Source organism: Micromys minutus (genome assembly GCF_963924665.1).
Source record: "Micromys minutus genome assembly, chromosome: 26".
Lineage (NCBI taxonomy): Eukaryota > Metazoa > Chordata > Mammalia > Rodentia > Muridae > Micromys > Micromys minutus.
The window spans coordinates 15,706,759-15,725,182 of record NC_137961.1 but is presented as its reverse complement, the minus strand read 5'-3'; the positions used below and the strand labels follow the sequence as shown (position 1 = coordinate 15,725,182).

At 41.3% G+C, this 18,424-nt stretch overlaps 1 protein-coding gene across 1 annotated transcript in view; it reads right to left on the bottom strand.

The window, feature by feature from the left end:
* Positions 1-2,003: 2,003 nt before the first annotated feature.
* Positions 2,004-18,424, bottom strand: part of CFAP418 (cilia and flagella associated protein 418) — a gene marked incomplete at its 5' end in the record, with an annotated part of 17,687 nt that continues 1,266 nt past the window's right edge. Inside the window, 5 exons of the mRNA XM_080938651.1 lie at positions 2,004-3,409; positions 7,723-7,818; positions 13,800-13,865; positions 14,412-14,479; positions 16,365-16,452. Coding sequence (XP_080794777.1) covers positions 3,256-3,409; positions 7,723-7,818; positions 13,800-13,865; positions 14,412-14,479; positions 16,365-16,452 — 472 coding nt within the window. The 3' untranslated portion in view covers positions 2,004-3,255. The remainder of the gene's footprint in view (positions 3,410-7,722; positions 7,819-13,799; positions 13,866-14,411; positions 14,480-16,364; positions 16,453-18,424) is intronic.

The following is an 18,424-nucleotide window of genomic DNA, read 5'->3' as shown; positions in this document are numbered from 1 at the left end:
GCAGGATCTCACCTAAAACATTCATTTGAGTGATCTCCAATGTTCCTGATCATCCCAAGTGTTATTAATTTCTCCAGAACTTCTATTACCTTTGTATGTCAATTAAGACATATAATAATATGATTCTGACCAGGGAAACAGTGTCCACACCTATCTCAATCCCAGAACCATTTTCTACCAGACAACACACAACCACCACACTTTCCTAAGAACCAGAGAGAGCAACTAAAACTAAGGAAAAAAACCCACCTACCCAACAAAGACAAGACCAGAAATCAGCACCTAGAATTACAATCTTCTTAAACACAGATGCCTAGGTGCTAGTGAAAAACACAATAGCAGCTAGGACAATATTCCTCCATTAGAGTCCAGCAGCTCTACTACATACAGCAGGCCCCGAATATTGCACTATAGCCAAAGTACAAGAAAAGACTTTTATGGATATAATAGAGGTCCTTAAAAAAAGAAATGAATAAATCCCTTAAGGAAATCTATGAAAACACAAACAGTGGAAGGGAATGAATGAAACAGTTTAACACCTGAAAGTAGAAATAGAATGAGAAAAGAAAACCCAAACTGAAGGAAATCTGGAAAAGAATGTAGCTCATGCAGGACCTTCAGAGGTAAGCCTCACCAACAGAATACACGAGAGAAGCTCAGTCACTGAAGACAAGAGAGAAAAGGATACTTTGATCAAAGAAAATGCTAAATCTAAAAACATCTGGGACACCATGAAATGACCAAATCTAAGAATAATAGGAATAAAAGGAGGAGAAGAAACATAGGTAAAAGGATTTTCAACACCATCATGGAAGAAAATCTGCTTAACCTAATACAAAGTTTCCAAAGTCATAGAAACGGAACTCACTACCTGAATAAAAAAACAGGTCAAGATAGAAATTAGGAAAGAAAAGACTTTCTGGAGTTGAGTGAAAGTGAAAACATATCCAAGGAAGGTGGCTCAGAGTGGTACTGCAGGGCACCGAGTGCCTAGGGAAAGAAACATACTAGCATCCTAAGGGCACTCCTGGAATCTCTACAGCAAAAAGAAATCACACCCGAAAGGAGCAGACAAGCAGGCAAAGCACCCAAGCACATAAAATAATTCTTGTAAGGAAAAGGTTGTGTTAAAATGTGTTTTTTAGGACTGAGATTAACAAAGCTAATCATTTTTACCGCCTCCATCAAGGATGTTCTTCAGAGAAATTAGATCTAAAAATAAAAATAACCCCGCATTTATTCTGAGGAAATGTGTGTGAGAGAGCAGGTGCGTGCGTGTGTGTGTGTGTGTGTGTGTGTGTGTGTGTGTAGGGGATGTTGTGTTCAGGAAACAGTGCTGTATAGACATCAGATGACATCTTTGGCACTGGAGAATCGAAACTATGACTCTACAGAATGGGTGATGTGTTCATTTCCATTGTTCCTCTAGAGGCAAAACAGACTAAAAACACCCTAACTTTCTACTCTTCCCCCAGCACTGTACATCAGACTGGCCTCAAAATCAAAGACTCACTTGCCTCTGCATCTGAGAATTGAGAGTAAATGCTTGAGACACCATGCCTAGCTCTAAAAAATATTTTCAGATTGCTGGTTCAGTAGATGTGCATACTGGAACAAAAGGAAACCCCTTTATGGCTAGGCTAACTTCCTAAGTTCTACAGGCTGTCTCTCTCCCGTTTGTCTGTCACTCTCTGAGACAGGGTCTTACTTTGTAGCTCAGGCTGGCCTTGAACTCACAATCCTCTTCCTCAGTCTCTCTGGTGCTGGGATTACGGGTGTGCAGTGCTGCACTCAACCTTCATGAGTTTCTGAGTATGTATGTGCATGCTACTGCTGTTATTTTTTGAGAATACACATTGTCAATAAAAAATGTCCAAGTTTCTTACATAATTACACAGAGACATAATTTTGAGGAGTAAATAGGTTTATGGAAAGATAAAATTTGTAAATGTATCTTAATACAAAAATTCGAGCATCAGCCACTTTGAGATCTCTTTTGCTGCAACTAAAGTTTTTTTAAGTACACAAATGTGCCATGGTCGGGACAAGCGTGCCTCTCTCTTCCTTCCTTCCTTCTTTTGCTACTGGGGATAAACTTAGGGCCCTGTGCATGCAGTGCAAACACTCTGTTGCTGAGCTAGAGCCCTCGCCTAGGAAGAAGCTTTCAGCGATCAGAGGTTTTGCTTGGTGGCAAGAATGGAGTTCACAGAAAACCAAGCAGATCATGTCTGTGCTAAGATGTACATCCTTTCAGGGCGCCTGTCTCACACATTTAAGTGATACACACTCAGGAGGTAGGCACACAGAATAGAATTTTGGCAGACTAGAAAAGCCCTGGAATGTCTATGGGGCTGGGACACACACAGAGTAATGTATGTTACTACGATACAGTTCCTCCCATCTCAGTGACATCACGGGGGCCCAGTGGCCACACACTGGTTCTCTGTGCTTCAGTGAAGAATGGATCAACCTGGTACGATTAGAAAGTCCACAGGCTGTCTGAAAACCGCCTTACTGCTGCTCGTTTAGAGTGATGAGTATACTTGAGAAGTCCAACAATGACTTATTTATATAATTTTAGTAACTACAGTTGAATCAAAAATTTTTTATATATAACAGGTGTTTGCTAGTAGAAAACTAAACAACTTTTGATATTTCAATGAGCAAAGTAAGGAGAGAGGCTAAATCTGGTAACTTCATTATTACTATTAGGCATAATACTGAATGAGTTGATGAGGCACGAGGAGATATTAAGGCAGGGTTCCAATGTTCCTGTACTCTTGACAACCCCCCAGTTAACCAATGGCCATCTGCTTTTTTGTCATGTTCAAGTTATGGTCTCTGATAATGATGGGTCAGAACAGGAAGACCCATACCGCTCATATACAATGACCTGTCTACACTGCCCGTGGGAATCTTAAATGACAATGATGCATGAGGAACGTTTGGAGTGCATTAGCAGTCAGCATGGCAGTTGCTATGGTAAAGCTGTTAATTTGCACGAAATGTCACAATTTCAATCCCTAAAAGGAGACAGGCTGGTGGACGCAGATATCTGACATATTAAGTGAGATGTCCATGCCAAAAAGAGGAATACCAAGGTGTCACAGGACATGTCTTTCCCAGTCCATTTGGTTGCACAGACTTGGTTGCCTCTTCCCAAAGGACACAGTACTGCTGTGTATGGTACCCAGGTTTGGTTCGTGGAACTTGTTCTCAGCGGTGCAGCTCCTGGGATGTGAACGGTCTGCACTCTCAGTGTTTGCCACAAACCCAGCGAAGCCGATGATCCGTCTGCAGGTCAGTGAGTTCTTCAACACTCCTCCAGCTACACTGGCAGGCGTAGGCCCGAGCGCCTTTCTTCTCCATCAACTTCGCTTTGAGTTTGTGGAATTCTGGCATGTTGTTTCTGTGGTGAAACAGACAAGCTTAAGCATAGCGTCCGTGTTTAGTGTTTATTAACGAAAAAGAAAAAAAAGTTCTGTTTACTTTCCTGCAGCCTCTTCAACTCAACTCAAGAACCTGGGTCTGTTTATACCAGCAGCAGGAGACATTCTTAGGTGTCTGTTTCTGACAGTGTTTCTTTGACATTTTAATGACAGTCTTCTAGAAGTGACAGTTCTGAGGAACTACCAATGTCCCTGTCAGAGATGAGAGGCATGAGAACAGGAAGGGAGGTGAGGAGGCTCACTCCTGCCTCACACACTCACCTGTGCCACAGAGGCCTACACCAGTGGCGGGAAGGCAGTGGGCTTCCCATGCACTAGCTGCACATGCCTCTCGTACTGGGAAGACGAGTTGTTAGTTCTCTAAGCTGAACTCAGACTTTCATTTGTATGAATGATCCGCTTATTTAGTCTATCAGCAACAAAGCAGCTATCCTAAAGTGTACGTGATGTAAAAAAAAAAAAACAACTGTAGGATCGAGAAAGAATCATTAAAATGATAACCATTGGGATACAGACATTACGGTGAGTTTAGTTACTAAAAGAAAATCAATTATAATCTTTATAACTCATGCAATGAGTTTATGGACATATCTTTGGAAAATAAAACTGGACAAACTAAAAGTAAAATGTTGGGGAAAAAAAACCAAATCAAACCGAAGAGAAATGGTGAAATGCAATGTATATGCTAAAGAGGTGTGGTGGCTGATACCTTTCCTTACTGGCATCTTCAGAAGGCAGTTTCCACAGTGCCCCCTGGTGGTCAGTGTGTATCACAGTCATGAATGTAGTGTGCGAACTCAGGCAGTTTGGGTGGTGAGAACCCGAGAACCTGGGCAACTGTCTGAGTTCAGGAAAGCAGCACCTGGCCAGCAAGGGCCTAGCTAGGGTTATGGAGAACCAGGGAAAGAACACAACAGTCTGGTCTTATTGGAATAAAAAGTGAGCCCAGAAAAACGCTGTTAACGAAAGGAGGTAATACTCCCTTTATTCACTCTGCTAAATTCAAAATTTTGCTAAACTTAGCACTTGCTCTTTGACTGATTAAGAGAGTTTAGAAATAAAAATCATAGATACCAGATGAATCAATAATATCTTCCAAGTAATTTTTTAAGGAGCACTTATTTTAAAAGCTTAGAAAAGAAATGATGCCATCATCTTCCTTTAAGGAGAACATTCACTTTAACAGACAAATCCAAGCATTTTATTAAGCTACAGAGGTCGGCAGCATGTGAGCGCTACCACATGCTTATCCCTGCCTTGTCAACAACACAGTGAAGCAACCGAAGAGCATCAGCAGAGAAGTGCACATGAGCCACAGCAGGTGCTTGCTCTGCTCGGTGGAACACGTGATGGATGCAAACCCTTCTACTCCCTAACCACCCTGCTTTCCCTCGGGGAACCAGTGTTTCAACTATTCTCTGCGACTCCTAATTTCAGCAGACCACATCCTAATTCTAAAAGTGGGAGCAGTAGATGAGGCATCTCCATTTTCCTAGTGAGCACTCACAACCCTACCGAGTGTCCTACTGCCTGCCCTCTCTGACACAGAGGAGGTGGCAGTGTTCAGTACGAGAGGCATGTGCAGCTAGTGCATCGGAAGCCCACTGCCTTCCCACCACTGGTGTAGGCCTCTGTGGCACAGGTGAGTGTGTGAGGCAGGAGTGAGCGTCCTCACCTCCCATTCTGTTCTCATGCCTCTCATCTCTGACAGGGACATCAGTAGTTCCTCAGAACTGTCACTTCTAGAAGACTGTCATTAAGAAGCATCTCTTCCTACATACACTCCTTGCCATCAGTATTCAGGACCCTTCTGCACAAACAGCCCTGACATATCCACCCTTCCTTTACCATATAAACCTAAACCATCTTAACAAAACAACTGCTACTGCGTTGGCTTCTTCCAAGCTGCCCTCTTGGGTAATAACATCCAATCTCATGGCTTCAACTGTGAACCCACCTGGAGCTCCAGAGAGTTTCAATAAGACCTGGAACCTAATGTCTAGCTTCTTCCTTTAAAAGGGCACTAGCACAGTCCATCTGTATGAACCAAGAAGCCTAATATGAAAGACATCCTAAGATGCTAACTGCCTCTCGAATTCCATGGCCAGAATTACAATTCAAGGACAGCTTGGTCTGCTAACTAAGTTCCAGGCCACCCAGAGCTATACTGCTAGAATTAAAATCTGAGTAGGCCCCTCTAGATTAAAAGCATTCAACTAGGAGCTGCCACTGAAAGGAATAAGCTCCTTACTACTGTTTTTCTAAGTCCCTTTTAAAGTTTTTTTCCCCCGAAGACAGGGTTTCTCTGTGTAGTCCTGAAAATCCTGGAAATCGCTGTGTTAGACTAGGCTGTCCTCGAACTTGAACGATCACCTGCCTCTACCTCCTGAGTGCTGGGATTAACAGTACATCACCATGCCCAGGTGACTTCTCTGTACTACTTCAGCTCGTCAGCTCTTGTTCTTGTTCAAACTACTCCTGACTCTCCACGCCACCATCTGACTTTACATCTCTCAGTGTCTTTAAAAACACCTTCTGAGTGCCAGTGACATAATCCCGTTCCTGTAGTTCTTGGCTAGTATGCATGAAGTTCTGATTCAATTTCAATCTCTGAGTGCTGGAGGTGACGTGTCTCCATCTTCCCTTTCCTGTAGCTCTACTGCCACATCCAGTGTGATTATCCAGGTGGCCTCCCTCTCAGAACTGTGCTTCTTAGAGCAGGAACTGGATCCTCTTCACCTTATGAGCCCAGTTTCTAAGAGTGGCCAATGAGGTGCTGAAGAATGTCAACTGGATGAAGAAATGCTAAGCACTTACGTGAAATAGATGCATCAGTAACTTGCATCTTGGTTGAGATAACTATATTCTTTAGTTGTTATTCTCTTGTCTTTTAAACATACTCCTTTTTAAAAAGATTTATTTATTTCATATATGTGAATACACTGTTACTGTCTTCACACACCAGAAGAGGGCATCAGATCTCATTACAGATGGTTGGGAGCCACCATGTGGTTGCTGGGATTTGAAGTCAGGACCCCTGGAAGAGCAGTCAGTGCTCTTAACCACTGAGCCGTCTCTCCAGCCCTTTTAAACACATTCTTATGTATCTTGAGGGTGCAGCTTGTATTTTTCACTGATTTATGTAATAAACATGAATTTAGTTTTAACGGTGTAATAATTCTAGTAATTACTATTTTTTGGTAAAGTATATTCTAAAATAAGACTGACAAACATCTACAGTGAACGAACTGGTGTCTCTTTTCCCTTATGATAAGGTGTGGTATTGAACTCACTGTCCTCCTGCCTCAGTTTCCAGAGTGCACCACCACATCTGCCATTCTGGAAGACTGAGACACTGTGTTTCTCATGGACCAAGTCAGTGACTTACAAACTTACTCTGTGCCCATGCTTGCTACTGTTTTGATACACACCTTACTAGCTAGTCTTATAAAAATTCATGTCCATGTTGGTGACTTATGAGAATTGCTTTGTCACTTTGTTAGATTAACCAGGAGATAGTGAATAGTAAAGCACGAACCCAAACAAAGCTCCAAAACCCAAACCAAACTAACAACAACAAAAACCCCCAAAGGGGTCTGAAATTTAATTTCCCAACCGTGAGAGTAAAGTCGGTTGAAGCTGAGAGTAGGTTGACCCTGGGAATCTGGCAGCACAGTAGACTGCTTTTAGTGCAGGACTGTGAAACTTCTGGAATGATGTCTTTCCATGTGTTTGCTTATTTTGTATTGTATACACACGAGTGTACAAGCGAGTTTCCAACAGAGTGATGAATGAAGAAAGCAAGATACATGATGAAGCACACTGGAAGGACAGGTAGGGTCTGGGGAGAGAAACGGGGTCAGCTGTGTCAGGAGATGGAACCTTCAAAGTCTGACGGATGCAGCTAAAGTGGAGGTGGAGCCCATTGTGGGAAGACAGGGTTGAAGAGAAGTTAGCTGGACAACGGAGGGTCTTGACAACATCTGTATGCAGAAGCAGCCTGGGCAGGATAATACCATCCTCAGAGCTGTACTGTGATAGTGAGCACGTAAAGAATGGTCTCAACAGGAGGTCATGGGCACAAAAACCAGTGAGGCTACTGCTGTATTCTCACTCCCAAACACATCCGTACCAAAGAGATGAGGAGGAGGGTGAGAGTCAGAGACCATGTGACTAGACAAGTAGACCATCAAACAAAACAAACAAACAAACACCCAAGGAATGAAAAGCCCTTGGTACATTTTTCATAGGGTGAAACTCTTCACAAACATACCTGAAGAACAGATAATCACATGACTTGTCCCACACACAGTCATTGTAGCTCACTATCCGGAAGTCACAGGCTATGCAACGCAGCCGGTCACATGCTCTGCTCAGAGAAAGAAATATGCATTAGAGATGATTGCTGTTTAAATATGAAACTATAGCAACATGTTCCAGATAACTGAATAAGCAAGAAAGATACAGATTAATTAACTGTAATTGTTTGTACTAAAGGACTATATATGTTCAAGCTTTCTGGTTAGATGTGGTGGTACATTCCTTTAATCCCAGCACTTGGGAAATAACTTAGCACTGTGATTTCAAAGCCAGCCTGATCTTTATAGTGAGTTCTAAGCCAGCCAGGGCTACACAGTAAGACTCTGTCTGTCTCAAAAGAAGCAAAGCCCCCCCACCCCCCCAAAAAAAAACCATTAAAAACCAAAACCAAAAAAGCTTTCAGGTTAATTTTCATGTCTATCTTATAGTGGTCTTGCGTATTACCTGTATATATACATATGAAAATGAGTAATATGTGGACATACAGTGAAGCGTGGGTTGGCAGATCAAGGATGTGAAATGCTACACCGAGACCAAGCTCTCTTCCACAAACTGCTTCAATGCTGGAACCAACAGTTGCCGTTACAAAACATCTGCCATCAGTGCTTTCATCTGCCTGTTACAGAAAACCTGCGAGAACCTCTGTGCTCGTGATATTCTTAGGTTCCCAGTGACACAGTAACTAACCAGTAGTCACCGTAAATACATTATCTATTGGTATATTAGCAGACGAAAGGTGCTTTGAATGGAATATAAATTAGGGTAAGGAGATTAGGAGTGCTGGGAGGAGAGGGGCTGGAATTCCGAAGAGGGCAGTACTGGTCTCACCGAGCAGTTTCTTTAAGAACAACTCTGGGTTATTTGAGGAGGAAAAGACATGTGGCGGCAAGGATGCAATGAAGATTGTGGTATGCTGGAGAGTGAGGACCCAGTGCCCGTCTAAGGAGATGAAGCGACAAGCAGGTCTCCTGAAGGGATGAAGTAGAGGTTTGTGTGTGAACATGGTGACTGTAAGAAAAGCGAGTTTAAAAGAAGTATGAATTGTTGCTGCAGCAATAGAAACAGAAACCTCTATTATTTGAAATATTTAATAAACATATTCAACAGATACATTTAATAAAAACAAAAAGTGGATGAGTTAAGACATACACACAGGGAGAGGAGAGGGAGAGAGGCCATACAAGCATGAGCACACACAGTACAGGGTAGAAAACCCAACAGTCAACTGCTTTACCCTACACAGGAAGTACTTACAAGGACAACAAAGTGAATGAACAAGACAAGCCCCGCGGGACTAGGGAGGCGGTACAGACATTGGCTCCCAACACAAAGTGCTTTAGTCAAGTAATTTCCTTCAGACTCAATATTTTTCTTTAGATATTTTCCAATTTTGCTTTTGCTCTTTTTGATAGTGTTGTTTCAATATATTTTACTAATACACTTTCCAGTAATATTTCTGCAACAAATAAAATAAAACAAGCCCATCAGTAAATTTTTTCCTTTCAAAATTCAAATATAGGCTAGGCAAGGTGGCATGTGCTTCTAACCCCAGTACTTTCAAGATGGAGGCAGAAGGGTCATCATTGGCTACATCCTGAATTCTTGGCCAGCCTGGACTACATGAGACCATCTCAGACTTCAGACATCTAACTTCAAAACTGGGATAATATTGGGAAACTTTGGTCTGAAGGTCTCCTTGAGAATGAATGCTTAGTAATTCTAAAAGTATCAACCCCGATAATAACTAAACATTTACAATGTTTCATAAGCATCTTCTTTTAAGGTTAGTGACTGCTGAAGTTGTCAGTTCCTGGGGAATGTCAACACTGTCACATTCATGAGCTTGAATCAGGTTGGGAATGTAAGTCAGGAGATACAGATGATGCTTCCCCAGGCTTCCATAACTTGTGTTCTTATGTAGATGTAGTTTGTTACGAGAACTTTAATACCTTAATACATATGTGCAATTTGGCTGAATTATTGATATCATGGGAACCATAATTTAGATTCTCATGACATTTTGTATGTAAAATTTCAACCATTTATGCTAGATGTAGTTTTAAATTTAATTTAAAATTTAGTATTTATCAAATCTATTCACACTACTATAATTGCTTACAAACAGCGTCCTATGAGAAAACTAAAACCAATGTGCAGTTAAGAAATAACTCTGCTGCTATGATCCACTCTGCTAGGTCATAACTAATGCTGGTGATGGGATAATCCAGCCTTGCAAGTGATTTACAAATGTTAACAGTCAACTGGATAGACTTGAAGAGGGTGCCTCAGTTTGATCTACCCCACTTATTAATGAGACCAAGTTTCTACCACTATTCCATCTCCTTTCCACCAACTGGGCAAAAGACTTTAATCTTTACACTCTAAACAGTTCTCATCACCCCTGCAGTGGAGCCTAATCCAGAGTCAAATGCACTGGACAAATGAGCATGCCTCAGCTGACTTCCCTGCTCAGAACATAAAAATTAGTAATTAAGACCTCTGAATATTCTTCTCAGGACTATTGCATTTACATACCTGACTCCTCACCTTATGATAAGGTCATGTTCCAACAAACCCCTTAAGTTAAATTTGTGTAATATATCTAACCTACTAAACAATGCAAGAGTACTGCTTGCTAGCCTTGTGACTGGGTGGCTCACTGTCTCTACTCAGCATCCAACACGTAATGCTAATCTGGGAAAGGATGATCAAATTTAAAAACTGAAACATTGTGATTACTGAATAAGTTAGTCACATCTGAGCTATTGTAAGTCAAATATGTGTTAGCATAAAATAATATCATGATTCCAGTGAAGAATAAACTAAGATTTTCTCTATAAAATATGGAGGGACTATACTAAGGAGGATGCTTATATATTTATTCAATTGATAAACAGAACTGACCATTTTATGGTGGGAATGCCCAAAACAACACTTCTATATAATCACTCAGACTCTGTAGTTCTTAGTTAAATCCTATTAGGTCTACATAGTAAGTTAGAAAATCTTGATACTTGGATCGTTTCAAAATAATAGTGGCTGGCTAGGTATGGTGTCACATGCCTGTAATCTCAGTACTTGAGAGGTAGGAGCATCAAGAGTTCAAAGTCACCCTTTCCTAGATATGGAGTTTAGGATAGCCTGGGCCACAGGAGACGTCACATCAAAACAAACATCAAAGCAGCAGCTACAGCAGTGACAGAAGCCAAGTCTTCCTGTTCACTGATGGAAGCTGGCACACAGGAAAACATAAAGGGTTAGGAAATCAAGTTACCAACTTGAACCCTTGTTTGTAACAATGTACCCACTGACCCTGGGCATATCACCTAAGGTTTATTGTTTATTTATTTTGGTCTGAGGCTAGGTGGAGAAAACAGGATTTTACTGTGTAATTATGACTGGCCTGGTCTTACTATATAGTCCAGGTTACCCTCAAACTTGTGGCAAGCCTCCTGCCTCATACTCTCAAGTGCTGGGGTTACAGGCATGAGCTAATAGGCCAGGATATCTGGAAATAATTCCTTTTATTCACTCATCTTTTTAAAGTTTATCTGAGTGTGTGTAGATGTCAGAGAAGCTCCAGGGACTGATTCTCTCCTTTGATCACGTGGGGTCTGGCTTGGCTGAAATGCATTTTCATCCATTTAGTCACTGTGCTGCCTTTCTGGAAGTCGTTATTAATTTTCTTATGTACCATTTACTCTTCAGATATTATATTACTCTTCAATTCTATATTCTAAATATAAAATGTAACATCTTTCCCTTAGAGCCATTCACATGATGGCTACCTTTCTCTTTCTTTAGTCTGTGATTACTATAGCTCTAATGACTCATCTGGAATCCCCTTCTACATTGATCTCCGAATTCCAAGCCATCCTGCAGTCCAGCTGACTTTTTTTTTTTTTCTTGGGGTGCTGTGAAAAGTTTCATGATATTCATGAAAAGTATGTTTGGTGTTATAGGCAAGGCTACTGAGCAAGGCTTTAGAAGAATAGTCCTCGATGGCTGGTGTGGGGCACTGGGATGATGTCATCAGAGCTCTTCCTCAGGCTCTGCATGTGATCACTTACTTTACCTGCTTCCTTACTCGGCACTTTGTTTTGATCAACTAGCACATGCTCTGAGTGTGCATTCCAAGTATTTAAAAGACAAAAAACAAAGACGAAATTAAGATGACACAAAACTGGCTGGAGTTTTGTGTCACCTTGACATAAGCTGGAGTTATCACAACAAGAAAGGAGCCTCAGTTGAGGAAATGTCTCAATGCCTCTATGAGATCCAGCCGTAAGGCATTTTCTCAACTAGTGGGGAGGGCCCATTGTGGGTGGTGCCATCCCTGGGCTGGTAGATCTGGGTTCTATAAGAAAGCAGGTTGAGCAAGCCAGGGGAAGTAAGCCAGTAAGTAACATCCCTCCATGGCCTCTGCATCAGCTCCTGCTTCCTGACCTGCTTGGGTTCCAGTCCTGACTTCCTTTGGTTATAAACAGTAATGTAGTAGTGTAAGCTGAATAAACCCTTTCCTCCCCAACTTGATTCTTGATCATGATGTTTGTGCAGGAATAGAAACCCTGACTAGGACAGATGGAATGGGGAAATGAATCTGTTGTGTGTGAGTAAAGCACACAAGATGGGGAGTATGCATGAGGAAGGAGCACCACTCTAGACGGGGAAAATGCAATTGTAGTGTTCTTGTGCACACAGCACCTGCCTCAGGGGAAGGAGCTAGAGGAAAGGGGAAGACCAACTCTTCAGCAAGGACGGCAGAGTTGAAGTGGGATGACTTGGCTGGATGTGTATGAGGTTCAGAGAAGATCCAAGTGGACGATAGCAGCACAAACTGCTGCTGTAGTTCCTGGTAACTCGGGAGAAATCACCTCAGAGGTGTCACAGCTCTGAAAATGACTGAGTCCAATGGGACTGACCCAGGTAATTGAGGACAGACAGCAAGACTACAGCTGCCTCTAAGATCAGCTTGTGTCTTCAATTCTTGTGTTCAGGAGACCCCCCAACTTCACTTTGGCGCTATGGCTTCGCCGTCCTGGTCTCCTAGAACCTAAGCTGGCACTGCCAATCCCCCAACAGTGCCTTTTTGGGCCAGCTTCTATTATTTAATATAATAACTCTCCAGAAGTGTGCTCAATATACACTAACTTAGTGTAGTCTTTGCTTCTTAAAAATGATCACAAATAAAAACATATTTAGAAACTGGGGAAAAGATGGGAATAATGTAGGTAAGTGGGCCTCTGCTAAAAACAGAACCAAGAGCGGCAGGTAGTACAGAGAGTCGCTTACACAGTCTCCCGAACTGTGAGAGTGGGACTGGAATACACTAGATATGGCATGGTGTGAACAGACTATTACACAACCAACAGTGTAAAGCGATATGGGTCTGCAGTGAGTGGTGTCTTGACTCTTAAGACTGTCTAAAGACTGAACAAGACAACAGGGTCTTGAAGGGCGTGAGACGAGGCAAGAAACGACAGGTTTCCATTTTAGAAACATATAAAGTCAAGGGACTATGCTAAAGATCTCTGGTCAATGAAGACCTCAGCTTCTCATATTTTCTGGCCAAACCAGTGAGGCAAAGGCATTGCTTCTGACACATTGCTGCATTTATCAACATAAGCCATTCTTTCCACAACCTGGAAGAGAGCACACTCTCCTGGTGCTCTGTAAAAAACTAGTGGAGTTCACGTAATCCAGGCCCTCCAAGTGGGGCTCAGGAAAGGGCATCGAAACAATGAACGATACATATCCAACTTTCCCCTTTTAAATACAGGTCTTGCTGTGTGGCTCACTGGCCTGGTCTTGAATTTGTGGCCATTATCAGCCCCAACCTCCCATGTGCTAGGATTACAGGCATCTGCCCCTGCACAGCTCAGTCTTTCATAGTTATTTCCCAAGACCATTACATGAGTCCACAAAGCATCTTTAGACTGGCAAGACAATACACAGCTCCCAGCTCACTATAAAGCAGACTGATGTCAAGGCATCCCAGTAAGAAAGTACAGGACATTTCTCACATCCTACCTCTGTGAAGTATTTGTTCCAATCCCATATGGAATGGCGCTTCCACTGAGATACACTGGACTGCAACTAGACATGTTCAGCAGACGGAGAAAAATAAAATTACAACAACAACAACAACAAAAAAGGAACATGAGAAGTTAGTTTGGTCTTGATGAGTCTATGCTCTTGTGATCAAATTATATGCTTTCCTAGCAAGCCAACTGTTTCAGGGAGGAGGTATTTATTACAGGACCACTCTCTATAGGAATATAACCGGCATCAGGAACACTCAAGGAGTTAAAATGAGTCTCCAAAAAATGTGTGCCATAATGTAAGGAATAAAGTAAATACTAAAGCATATAACAGAACATTAATTTTGAGAAACCGTTCACACTTTTTTTTTAACAGAGCAGAAAATTATTTACAATAGCAATAATCTCCAATTTAATTTCCTTTACACTAAAATGGTCATAGATCCTAAACACACTCCAGATATTGCTTGTGGCCTCTTGTCTGAAGGCCAAGCAGGGCTTTGTTCTTCAGAGTCACTGTTGTTGAAACAGTAACAGAATCTACTAGCCTCTCCTCAGGCATTTGCCACACTGTATAATTCCCCAAGCAATCTCAGCTCACCTTTTACTGAGGCCTTGGATGGGAGCTCTGGCAGATGTGTTACTTGAAGATTTAGATTTAAATTTTTGCTAAACAAAGAAACAAACAAACAAAAACAATAAAGGACAAAGGCTTAGAGAACTGCAATGCTCTGCCTTATATAGCAATATTTTAAAATGATATAAACAAAACATTTGGTGATATCCTTCCTAGAAACCCAGAACAGTGATCAAAACCCATTGAAGGCAGGAGGAATGAGAGTTCCCTGAGGAATTAGCAAATTACAGTGTTTTCAGCCTAAGAAATTGATCTACTGCTGTTATGCATGCTACGACTTAAGAGTTACTTTACACCTCTTCAGTTAATACAGGACTCAGTGATTTAATGTGAAATGCCTGCTATTTAAAACTTCATTCTGGAGAAATTTAATTGAGGAGGGAAAAAAAAACCCAGGCTCATTTTTAAAGGCCATGAGTGGTACTCATCTAAACTAAAAATAAACTCCTGTGTAACTTCAGGATTATTAATTTTGATCAAATGTAATGGTATCAAGCAATATATGACCATGGAAAATGTTGAGCTACCTAGTCATAACCACACAGTAGTTCCTACATGTTCTAATAACATCACCATCATTAGTAAGCATTTATTAAGTGTTAACTGGTATAAAGTATCAAACATCATAAACCAACCACATACTAGGACCACGGCCAGCAAAAGGAAGCCGGACAGGGAAAAGGCATTTAAAACTACGCACAGACATGCCTTCATTTCACCTAGTGGTCGAGAAAGTTTAAGAGGCAAACATATTTCATTTGTCATTTCTCTTAATTTTTTATTTGAAATAATAAAATTAAGTAATAATAAAAAGTTAAAGAGGAGAGTCTTTTGCTGCATGTGTAAACCTCCCATAACACACATGAGAACCTTTTTATCTGAGAAGCATGTCTTTCATCCTATATACAACCACCACTGTCAGTCTCTCCAAGCTGGCATGCTGTGACATTTGTTGTGGGTTCCTGGGGTTTAGGAAGTTGGAGTGAGGAGCAGCACTCCCAGGCCACACCAGATGCGGCTCCTACAATGTGGGCGTGGCTGTTAACTCAGATACTGCTTCCTTTATCTGATAAATATTTTATTTAAACCCACCCTCACTGGTTTCCAGCTGGAAAAGCAGATATGGGAGTGGAGGGGGCAAACTAAGTTTACATTTATTCAGGACTTCAAACCCTTAGAAATAAGCCAAGTTTGTTAAGACAAAGTATAGTTTATGGTACAAATTTAAATATGTACCTTACTGTACTTGAGATAAGCCCAAGTGTGGATGAACAGGATAGAGGGTATATTTGTGAAGGAGTGAATGCCAGGGATGGAAAGCTTAAGCAGGGTTGGCAGTGGGTGAGGAAATCAGGAGAGAGGAAGGAAGGGCTAACCAACACAGTATATGAAAAGCCACAGGAACCTACTACTATGTATGCCAATTAATCACTTAATTTTAAAATGTCCAAAGGAAAAATGCAGGAAAGTATTAACTTATGTTTAGAATGGGTGAATGATGAGTTCCTCCCACTGAACTTTTTATAAAGTTAAAATAGGTAAACATTTAAAACATTAACAATGTAGTCAAATCCACTAGTTTGTGGAATATTATTGTATTCCAGATGCCAAAAATACATTCCTATACTGAGAACTGACTGGCCTTTTAGAGAGGTGTCTTTGACGCTACCAAGACATGCAAGTGACCAATGTGATCTGTGAGCTGACTTCTCTAGTAACAGATTTATAAATTCTTACTCTCACTGAGTTAACAGAAACACACACAGTTTCTAATATTTTATCCCTCCACAATTTTTTAAAAGTGGAATCATTTCTCAGACTTCAAAAGGATCATACCCAGATGGCTACTGTGCCTTAACTTTTAAGACTAGTCCAAGCATCTTAAATAATGAATTACTGTATATTTATGTGACTTACAAAAGATTTTTTGTCAAAGTTAGGCTCCTCAAATATTTCATTAATAAGACTGTCAAGATCATCTTCTTTTTTAAATGTTTCTGTTGATCTGAAAAGAAAACATGCACACACAATAAAGAACCTGCACACACAATAATGGACCTTAAGAACAGATGTACCACAAGTTAAGTCCCACCGCTAGAGTGACAGCACAAGGAAGTTTTCCAGGGATGGACGTATGTCAGCCACCCGCAGGGCTTGGGAATGAGGAAATGGCAGATCCACACAGAGAGGTTGGGATCAGATGCATGATGTGCTCTGGTGGAGACACAACAACAGTATGTAATCTCGGTGCCTATTACAAACAGTGTGAGGGGCGGAGGATGCTGTTGATGGTTTCTGTGTATGCTGGCTTAACTGGCGTAGGGAAGGCTTTGCTCTGCCATGGGTCTGAGGCACCGAGATCCTTGACATGGAAGATTCTGTGTCAACACTATACTTTCAGACTTCAGCCATACTCATAGAAAGAAGCTACTTGTTGAGACAAAGATATAGTATATTAGTACAAAGTCACTTCTGTACCTTACTATTCTGCAGTTAAAATGTTTAGGCCAGTGTATAATATTAAGGAAAAATTGGGAATGTACTTTTCTAAATTATGTCAAGCACTTACATAGAGAATATAAAATATATAGGTTATTAATAAATTCTAATACCATAAAGGTTGAAGTCAAACAACCATCTTTTTTCTATCTGGGACAAAGCTCATATCAGCAAATGACCCAAAGAGGAAATCCCTCCCCAAAGCCAACACCAATGCTACATGTCATAGCATTTCAACCACTCCAATTCTTCAGGGAAGCCACCAGGTCTACTGCCACCTACAGCATTTATTTAAAACAGCAGTGAGCTAGGGACATAGCACACTGGTAGAGTACTTGTTTACATTGACAAAGTCCTGATTCTAATGTCCAGCCAGCACCGCCCAGTCTCCTGCCACAAAAAAGAGTGTCCAGCAGACACTGTCCTAAGGCTTTCATTACTTCCATTTTAGGTGAAGAGTGGGCACTAAGAGACTCAGAAGCTGTACAAGGCCACACAGATAAAGGGCATACTTCCATGTTATAACTGTTCCTATAGTTTTTATGTTGTGGACACTGTTGCTCAACTTCAGAAGTTCACTAGGCCACTTTATGGTTTGTTTGTTTGTTTTTTTTTTTGTTTTTTTGTTTTGGTTCAAATCCTTTAGAAGTGTATTTACTTTGAATGTGTCCCTCATACCTCCAGGCTCTGCCTCCTTGGCTGACCCTTCTCTCACTTTGAAGCTGCCACTCTTTATTACTCACAGCTGGAGTAGCCTATAGCCCTCATTTGATTTAATATCAGCAATGCCCACGGTTTCCACAATCTTACAACTACTGTCCTTTAAGTTGATGGAGGCACTACTGACTTTCTAGGTGATCTTACAGGGTTCCTATCTACCTGCTAGATGCCTATAGTATACTTTTCCCCAGCTGTGATAACCAAAAGAACTTCTCGTCATTGCAGAATCATCACTAGTCCAGAAATACTGACCCAGCTGAAGAGATTTAATTTCTCTGACCTTCAATACTTTACCTATTAAAACAGTATCTTTCAAACTGCTTTCAGGCATAATGTTCTATCTCTGGCATCATCTTTTATCTGTCAACAACAGGGAGGTCTTACCTCAAATTATTACTTTCGGGTCTTTCAGTTCCAAGCCTGGGTGGCCTAGCACTCACAGATGAGCCTGCTTCTGCCTCGGAGATTAAAGTGTGTCCCGCTGGGCCCTGACTACAGGGATGCTCTCCTGAGATTCCCCCTCTGGTTTTGACGACAGACTGTCTAGGCTCTTTTCTCATATAATTCAAGAAAGTTCAAGAGGCAGATAAATTTTTTTGTTTAGTTTCAAGACAGGGTTTCTCTTTGTAGCCTTCCTTGGCTGTCCTAAAACTCACTCTGTAGATCAGGCTTGCCCTGAGACAGATGGATTCTTAAGATGGTGATGATTATTATTTAGTTTTAAAGCCTGGTCTTGCTAAATTACTCAGCTGAGCCTC